At 31.8% G+C, this 9,633-nt stretch overlaps 2 protein-coding genes across 4 annotated transcripts; one reads left to right on the top strand and one right to left on the bottom strand.

Annotated features, from left to right (window-relative positions):
* Positions 1–647: 647 nt before the first annotated feature.
* Positions 648–3,372, bottom strand: LOC105201799 (splicing factor 3B subunit 4). The gene is given in 5 exon segments (XM_011170000.3): positions 648–950; positions 953–1,657; positions 1,744–2,018; positions 2,386–2,469; positions 3,155–3,372. Coding segments are annotated over 5 exon segments (1,242 nt in total). The 5' UTR covers positions 3,189–3,372; the 3' UTR covers positions 648–806.
* Positions 3,373–3,469: 97 nt separating this feature from the next.
* Positions 3,470–8,565, top strand: LOC105201800 (mitochondrial uncoupling protein Bmcp). Of its 3 annotated transcripts, none has more exons than XM_026133310.2 (8): positions 3,470–3,736; positions 4,060–4,145; positions 4,265–4,412; positions 4,898–5,177; positions 5,448–5,566; positions 7,319–7,379; positions 7,449–7,538; positions 7,672–8,565. In XM_026133310.2, the coding sequence occupies exons 2-8, from the start codon at positions 4,073–4,075 to the stop codon at positions 7,786–7,788; spliced, it is 888 nt and encodes a 295-aa protein (XP_025989095.1). In that variant the 5' UTR covers positions 3,470–3,736; positions 4,060–4,072; the 3' UTR covers positions 7,789–8,565. The 3 variants fall into 3 exon arrangements, with proteins under 3 accessions (XP_025989095.1, XP_025989096.1, XP_025989094.1); XM_026133311.2 differs by lacking the exon at positions 3,470–3,736 and adding an exon at positions 3,745–3,874; XM_026133309.2 differs by lacking the exon at positions 3,470–3,736 and adding an exon at positions 3,809–3,965.
* The last annotated feature ends 1,068 nt before the right edge of the window (positions 8,566–9,633 follow it).

Here is a 9,633-nt window from a genome sequence, read left to right as displayed (position 1 = left end):
TTCCTAAGAACTTTGTCTTCGAATAACAATCGCTTGTTCAATCTTACAAGTGACGAGAAACGCAATATATTATAGTTTTGAAAGGTATTCGACAGTCGACTTGGTGTTCGACTGACTTATTATCGTTGACTGGACTGGTCAACTGGTCAAGCATGAAAATAATCGATAAAACAAACGCGCTATGTATGTTATTCAAGTGCCAAAGTCGATCGATACGACAAGTGCTGACCGAGCGAAACACGCGCGCGGGGTTATAAATGTAAAATTGTAAATTGGATTGGTTGATGCCGTTAATGCCTTTTTTTACATGAGAAAATCCATCATAGATATCCTCCCCTCTCGGGAAAGAGGGGAAGGTTATGTCGGACTCCCACCGACTAAAATCCCATGATGGTCCTTCTGTCTGGACGAGGAAGACGCCCCGGGATTGCATTTCAACCAACAGGCGCCCCCGATGCCGTTAATGTCTAACCACATTACAATTAATCAAGACTAATTAATAATATCTTAGTTGATTACTTAATCTTCCTATTCAGATAATCGCGATAATATAAACAAAGTTTATTCAGGAACAATAAAGAGAGAAAAATTTAATTTTACGAAAATGTTAATGGGGTTCCTAGCAATGTAAGAAAATCGTCTAGATCTCTCGACCGATAATAAATTTGTCGATAATTATAAAGTAAAAGTACATTATTTGTGTGTGTGTGTGTGTGTGTGTGTGTGTGTGTGTGTGTGTGTGTGTGTGTGTGTGTGTGTGTCATTAGCCATACAATATAGTATAAATTGAGTGATAAATTATTAAATTAATATTGGTTGCCGTCGTGTGGCGGTGGCGGAGGCGGCGGTCCTCTCGGCGGGAAGGGTGGTCGAAACTGAGGTGGCGGTGGCGGTGGTGGACCACCCTGCGAAACGGGCGGCGGTGGCGGATGCCGCCAGGCGGCCGGAGGGGTCTCGGCGGTGAAGGCTGATACTGTCCGAATTGCGGTGGGGGTGGACCACCGGCGGAGGATGGCGGCGGAGGCGGTGGAAATTGTCCCTGTGGCGGTGCCCCCACAGCCCAATGCGGCGGTGGTGGTGCCATCATCCTGGAGGCAGCCGACTGCGCCTGAGAAGTCGGCACGGGCATAGGTGGCAACGGCGGTGGCATACCAGGTGGTAGAGGAGGATGCGCCGCCATCGACATCGGGGGGAGAGGAGGCGGTGGAATGTTCGCCGGTGGAAATCCGCCGGACGGTGGCGGCGGCACGGGCGGTGGAGGCGGATGACCCATCGGCGGTCCAGGAGTGGACGGTGGCGGTGGCGGTGGCACGACCATTCCGTGATGCATCACGTGATGCTGAGGATGATGAGTCGGCTGGTGGGCATTCGCGTTCGAATTCGGCATCGGTGGCGGCGCCAGAGGTGGCGCGTCCGCAAACAGCTGATGTGGTCTGTCCGCTTGACTCAACGGATTTTGCGCAGCCAAAAGTCTTTCGGCGGCACTGCCGTGTCTCTCGCCCTTAGCGTCACGCTTAAAAGCGTAAGATACCGAGATTGGTCGATTGCACAGATACTGACCGTTCATCGCCTCGATGCTGGCATCAGAGGCGTCGAAAGAAGCAAAATTGATGAAAGCAAAGCCTTTCGAGTTACCTGTCTCGGGATCTCTCATTATCTGCAATGTCGAATTATCTCGTAATATCAATGCTCGGAGTCAAAGAGAAGATAATCGATTCAAATAATTAAACTAATTGTACATACTTTTGGTGTTTGCAAAATCACGCCGAATGCACTGAATGTATCGTACAATAATTTTTCATCTACTTCTGGATCAAGATTCCCTATAAATATATTTGCTCCAACATCCAAGTTCTTTTGGTGTGCACTAGCCTTGTTTACGCGAATAGGTTTGCCATAAAGTTTGATCATATTCATGATTTTAATAGCATAATCCGCATCTTCTTCTCCCATAAATTCGACAAAGCCATATCCTTGATGCATTTGAGTTACTCTGTCTTTCGGCATGTGTACGTTAACTAAAAAAAATTACATTTTATATATACATATTTGTATTTTTAAATTTGAGAAACTCAGCTATCATATAAATGTCCAGTTTTATTGGTTGCATTCAGCAAACGCAACACGATTGCGCGAACAATCGCTAATTATTGCTTGTGTTTAAACCTTTAGAGCCATTGTAAATCTAGAAGAATACGATAGTAGCAAGCGCTCACTCAACTGTTGAATGCAACTACTATTACTATTTTAAATAATAGAATTAACAAAGAAAGGGTTTGTTTCACATATATTTTTATTTTCTTATCTTTATAAAAATATTAGAAAAGATGCTTGTAAAAAAAACTTTACAATATATAAAAATGAGTAACGCATATGTATGCTTACCAACAGGTCCCGATTGAACAAATAATTCCCACATAAGGGATTCTGTAACTTTGTCGTCCAAACCTCCAACGTATATTGTTGCATCTATAAAGTTTTCATACCAAAGATATAGACGGTAAATACAAAAATTAATTTATTATGCGTATAAAGAGTAGGTACGTTTATATATGACAAATTCTTTACACATGTTCAGTGATATAAAACATATTTAAATACACCAATTAGAAGGCACCAAAGTGTTCTAAAAATTGTCAATTAATTAACTATTAATAGGGTAATAAGAGTAACTGCGATTGTTGGTGCGTAGAAATGATAATAATTTTATTAACTTTACATACAAAAGCGCAGTACGTTCCAACTCGAGTCATCCTCAGCTATCAATCTTTCTTTCTCGCACATGTAACACTGTGTTACATGTGCAAGAAAGAGAGATTAATAGTTGAGGATGACTTAAAATTGAGTTGAAACGTATTGCGCTTTTGTATGTAAAGTTAAGAAAATTGTTATCATTTCTACGCACCAACAACCGCGGTTACTCTTATTAGCCCATTGATAGTTAATTAAAATATATTTAAGATTAACCTCAAGATTAACCTCATATATTTAAGATTAACCCAAATAGCTAGTCTAATTTGTAATATCACAATGAGGTTATTATAATCAAACTTTTTTTCTTTTCAAATATTATATACATATATTCCTTTTAGAATAAAAGATTATATAAAAATTAAACAATATAAATTACTTAAGCTAAAGAATCAAAACGTACCTTGGTTACGTTCCGCAATTGGGCCGGCTGCCATTATTCTTAACCTTTACCTTTACTCAAAACTCAAAAATTGACAGGTTAAAGATTAATGGCTGCGTTCCACCACGTTCCACCATGAACCGGTGCAACAAATGCATAGGCTTGTTTTCTATTCCTGCACTAGACTGCACTGGAACGTTCCTTCTTGCTTTCGCTAACTTTAGGCTTGTTTTCTATTCCTGCACTAGACTGCACTGGAACGTTCTTTCTTGCTTTCGCTAACTTTGAAACATCTATCTATTTCATTTTAAGTGTACACTTATTTAAAGAGTTCAGGAACAGAAAACAAACAGTTTGAAACATATATCTATTTCATTTTAAGTGTACACTTATTTAGAGAGTTCAGGAACAGAAAACAAACGGCATGTGTGTAACCCGGTGAGCAACTCGAAACAACTCTTGCAAGCTCTTGGAGCAAATCCAGCAAATCGAGCAAACCGAGGGAAAGGCAAAGGGGAAAAGTTGACAGGACATAACGGAGGATTTACATTGCGTATTATGGCTGACTTTATGTCCGATGTTCAATAGAAGAATTTTTTAGGAGTAAATATACATTTAAAAGTCCCTGGAAAATACTTTCTCTTATTGGATATCGACTAGCCATACGTCATCATTTTATAAATTCGTACATGTGAATTCTTCATAATCCGAAGGGATATATTTTGTAGAGTTTGAAGAAAAGTAAAACTAACCTAAATATACATATGTCGTTATCTTTCCATTATATAAAGAATTTATTTAAACGTTAATATATATGAAAAGAGAGGAAGAAGTAAAATATATTTTATGCCAATTATTTTCCTATCTTTTCTAACCTCTCGATTTATATAATCCTATACATTTACATCGTTGTCTTCTTCCAATAGATCAAAGCTGGTGATGGGAGAGAGAAATTGGAAAGATTGGAGACCTTTCGTGTACGGAGGTTTAGCTTCAATTTTTGCAGAACTGTGTAAGTGAATAAAAAGACTGATTTTTTTTTCACTGTCTGAAATAATATTTTGGATTACCCAATACAGGAGTATGTACATGTACCATGACTAGTAGTAATTTCCATTTCTTTTATTCTAGGTACTTTTCCCTTAGATACGACAAAAACACGGTTGCAAGTACAAGGCCAGAAGTATGATCAAAAACTTGCACGTTTAAGATATACTGGCATGACTGATGCTTTATTACAAATATCTAAACAAGAAGGAATAAAAGGTTTATATTCTGGGTACGTTTGTGTAAGAAATAATATGTTGTTCAATAGGCTATTCTACAATGCCATTGTACAATAGTGTAAACGTAGTTATAAGTGATTGTAAAGCATTGTAAGGTGCAGTTATACATCCATTTCTGTCAAAATAAATTAATTCTAATCTTGGTTTCCTGTTTTTAGAATTAGAAAAGATGAAAGGAAATTAAACCAAGATTAAAGCTTATTTACATTGGTAGAAATATACATACTATATTTTACAATCACTTACCATTATGTTTATACTAGTATAGAATGGCTCTTAAAGTCTACTTCATTTTACTTTAAATTTTACTTAAAACGTTATAAGATAACGTTCTCAAATGTAATAATCAAAAATATTTCATTTAAATATAGAGAAACAGCAAAAATAATTTTTGTGCCTTTGAAACTAAAAATTTCAATATTATTGATGATAATGTTACCCTTTTGAAATCTTAAATATTAATTTTTGTATTATCTAGGATTAGTTCTGCGATCTTACGACAAGCGACATATGGAACTATAAAGTTTGGGACTTATTATTCACTTAAGAAAGCTGCAATTGATACATGGGCAACAGAGGATTTAGTCACAATAAATATTGTTTGTGCAGCATTAGCTGGAGCTATATCAAGTGCGATTGCCAATCCCACTGATGTAGTAAAAGTTCGTATGCAAGTCACGGGCAATGAAACAAATGTATCTCTGTTTACTTGCTTCCAAGATGTATACAGATATGAAGGTGTTCGCGGACTTTGGAGGGTAATAAAAATAATTTTTAATATATTATTACACACGTACATGTATTTTGAGATAAAAAGCAAAATTATTAGAAATTCAATCTTGATTATATCAAATTGATACAAAACATTTATCGCACAGTTTATAGTAAAAAAAATATTTTAATTATCTAGATTTTTTATCAAAATAACCAATTTTATTAATAACTGAATTTTCTATGTATACCTAACACGCGCGCGCGCGCGTATGTATGTATATGTAAAGATAAATAAAAATTAATTTTTTATGCAGGGTGTTGGGCCAACTGCTCAACGAGCAGCCGTTATCGCGGCTGTAGAATTACCTATATATGATTATACCAAGAGTAAATGTATGAATGTATTGGGAAACAGTGTTAGTAATCATTTCGTGTAAGTTTTTTTATTACTAAATGTAGATATAATATCTACAGGAAATATTTAAAATATGTTTACTGATTATCACAGTAAACTATTTTTAAATTTATGGTAACTATGCTAAAACTATGCTTTTTAATCAAAAGTTATTTACAGAAAAGAAAAGTTCATTATCAATGTTTTTTAAATTATACCCATACTTATAAATATACCTGTTTTTTTATACTCTTAATTATTACTATCGATTAACCCTTATCCGGACAAAGCTGAAACTTATTTCTTCTAATAACGTATTGTCATTTTACAATAAAAAAAAAAAACATCTATACGATTTTATTTCTGAAACTTGAGACAGAATTAATAATAATAAACTACTATTATGTATGTGTATAAAAAATGCCTCTGATATACATATATAACTATTTAACAATAAGATAATATATTACATATTAAATTAAAATTTTTGATAAATTCATAAGGAGGCACTTGGAAGAAAAAAGATTTTGGGAGTTTGTATGAAAGCTTTTAATAATATTTAACTTTTATTCTGAAATAATGTGTTCCACACAAGTATGTATCAATTGTGTATTTTTTGTTAAGTGTTTTTTGTTTGATTTTTTAAATCTAGAATTAGTTTATTTCAAATATATATATGATTTATTTCATTTTAACTCTTATCTACATTCTAACATTATATATTTTAATGCGACTAAATTTTAAATCTTTTTTGTAGATTATATTAATCACATTACTTGAAATAATATTAATGACTCTTAAAGCTTACGTAAAGGTGTATTTTATATGCCGTACATAGCGCATATATAAATTGAAATAACACATATTTTAATATATTACTTTTGTGAATATATAAAATATTAACTTTTAATTTTTTTAAATAATTTTTTGATTTGCCAATATCCATTGGCAAACAGGATGGTCAAAATATACTTAGGACAGAACAATAACTAAATTTATTGACTGCTTGCACCAATGTATTCATCAAGATATTTTATTGATATAATTATGTTTATAATATATCAAATATATCTTTTTCAATATAGAAATTATTAATTTTATTTTGAAATAACTGACAGTTTAATTTTATTACATTTTTAGTGTCTGCAATTCAAAGTATAATTGCGCGATTTTCCATATGTTGCACATTATCGCAGGAAAGAAGTAAAACTCTCTTAAAATTGAAATTTTATTTCCAGGTCCTTTCACATAGTCATGCGTATGGGCACGTGCGATAGATGGATTTTGAGATGACCAGAGAGGCTTGACACGGAAGCTGTGTTCAGCACTCTGTGTTTAGTTCAGGAGTCGTTAAGACAATCGACCAAATAATTATACATGTTAAACTACTTTGCAAAGATCATTTAATTAGTATTTATACATTTTAGGCTTTGGGAATTTCTAAGATACTAATTGTCCATCGCATACTTTCTAATTTTTCTACTGTAAAAAAATCCCATTTTGTCCGTGTTTTTATTTCTGTTCATGTTTGGACACAGTGCTTTGCTCTATTAAAATATTGACCATCATCACACCAACATGGTATTATGCATTTTTAATTTTTTATAATGCCTGGATAAGGGTTAATTTAAAATCCTAATAGAAATTGAATGTCATAACTAAAAAAGATTTCCAATTATAATCGATTAAAATCCATATTTCAAACATATTTTTAATGCAATTATTTTAAGATGTAATTTTTAATTCGTATATTACACAGTAAATAAACTTAAATGTAATTATATTTTTTAGATCTAGTTTTATAGCTAGTATGGGAAGTGCCGTAGCTTCAACGCCTATCGACGTAATTCGTGTAAGTAGATGATTTTGTATTTATATATGTAATAAATATATATATATTTTTTTTTTTTTTTTTTTTTAGACCCGATTGATGAATCAAAGGAGAGTGCACATAGCTGGCAATAAGCTTTCATCGTACATTTACAGTGGCAGTCTAGATTGTTTACTTCAGGTATAAAACTTTTTGAACAGTTTTTTCATATTTTAAATTTCTGTATGTACATATCTTTAAAATGTCGCGTGCGTGCGCACATGTGTGTATCTAATATATCCAATTTTAAGAAAACCTATTTTTTTCCATATAGACGATTAAAAATGAAGGCATTTTAGCACTATACAAAGGTTTTATCCCAACGTGGTTCAGAATGGGACCGTGGAATATTATATTTTTTATTACTTATGAACAATTAAAACAGTTGTGATGCATCGTCGACTATTGCTGAATATTCAAGTTCTTCATGATAAGGTCCGCAAATATATTTTACCGTAAATTTTAGTATATTATGTATCTAACATTGCTATTTGATAATCTCGATTGTTAATTGTGAAAGTGACTATTAATTAGTTAATGCGCACAAAATAAGTAATACTTAAACTACACAAATTAGACACGGCACTTTTCAACGTTAATGTTATTGTAGAAATAGATATAAGAAAAAGAAAGTAATCAGAAAATTTCAAGAGCTTCCTAAAGTACAAGCTTCCATAAATGTTTTTAGTTGGTAAAGACTTCTCAGAGTTATACATTTATACTACTATACAGTTACACATTCATGCACTATTGCATATAAATATATTACTTTGAATATCTTGAAATTTTTACACATAAATTCGACTCTGCACAGAAAGCTTTGTTTTTAAATTAAAATCAGTAATGAACATTTTATAAAGTGTTGAAATATCATATGTAGAAACAAAAGTTTAAAGTTCCTGTTTGATTTATCATAATGTTTTGTATCATACTAGTCATTGTTATCTACATGAATATAATAATGAATCACTTTACTTCAGTATTTTTATATAGCATTTATTATCATATTTTTGGCATACATGCTAGTCACTTTATAAGAGATTCTTGTAAAATTAATATAAGATATAGAATTGTTAGAAAATCTGCTTATTAATTTTGTGAATAATATTAATATTGTATATTTCCAAATGGCCAATTTAATTAAATCTTAATTCTTTTAAAATTTTAATTACTATCCATGTATTTTTCTTATTTTATGAATATTGCACTTAAGTCAAAGTTCAATTCTTTTTTTACACAGCAATGCAAAATAACGCATTATATATACTTTCTCTATTTTAATTTCTTATTCTCTAAAATATTTGATCTATGTGTGCATGTGTGTGTATGTTTGTATGTATGCGTGCGTGCGTGCGTGCGTGCGTGCGTGCGTGCATGTATGAATAATTTTATGCTGTGTACATTAAATCTATTACTATTATTAATTTAAAATAATGTCTATTTTATAACATAAACATTTACGAGTTGGATGATTCTGTATAAAACAGAATAATATTACAATAACTTATCACAATACAAAATAATTTATTTTTTTGGCAAGATAAGAAGACTGATGCATAATTGAGAAGTATTTGTGAAGGAAAGTGGAATGTAACATTACATATCACTACATGTAAAAATTATTGTTGAAATGTTAATATTAGTGTAAAAATTTACTATCAAAAAGAAATTATATATGATACACTCTCAGCTATAATTTTTTTTTTATAATTTATATTTTTATTCAATTCATAAGAAATGTATATTTGTGTAAGAAATACAAATACCTAGGGTATTCCATGTGAAAGGGATCCACTTAAAAATAAACTTTGGGATTTTTTAAATGATAAGGAAAACATGTTAGTGGACGTATTGTATAAGGTTAATGATAAAAAAAAATAAGTATTATATGCCTTACATCAAAGATATTGAAGTTTATCATTTAAATTAAAGAAGTGTTTTTTTTTAACATTTGTAGCTAAAATTAAAAAAATTTTAGAGAAATGATTTTTTAAAGATTTTTCCCATACTTTCAGATAAAAATATTAATTTAAGTGAGAAAAATTTGATAGTATCGAAGAAATTAATTTTTTAGTTTTAAATAAAAAAATGAACAGTTTTATCCATTTTTAAAAATCTGAAAAAGTTCTCAAAAATACTTCAATACATGTGGAATATCGCATCATAAAATAAATTTTGGGAACTATTTCGGGTACATTAAAATATCATGCGATTATTCCTGCGAGCGAAGATTAAT

This window comes from Solenopsis invicta, chromosome 9 (genome assembly GCF_016802725.1).
Source record: "Solenopsis invicta isolate M01_SB chromosome 9, UNIL_Sinv_3.0, whole genome shotgun sequence".
Classification (NCBI taxonomy): Eukaryota; Metazoa; Arthropoda; class Insecta; order Hymenoptera; family Formicidae; genus Solenopsis; species Solenopsis invicta.
Note: the sequence above shows the minus strand (reverse complement) of the source record. Positions and strands in the feature narration are given on the sequence as shown.

Excerpts from the sequence above, each read along its gene's own strand:
- LOC105201800 (XM_026133310.2), top strand. The coding sequence starts at position 4,073 with ATGGGAGAGAGAAATTGGAAAGATTGGAGACCTTTCGTGTACGGAGGT. Across the intron at positions 4,146-4,264 it reads TTCAATTTTTGCAGAACTGT|GTACTTTTCCCTTAGATACG; the intron begins GTAAGTGAATAA and ends CTTTTATTCTAG. Across the intron at positions 7,380-7,448 it reads CGCCTATCGACGTAATTCGT|ACCCGATTGATGAATCAAAG; the intron begins GTAAGTAGATGA and ends TTTTTTTTTTAG.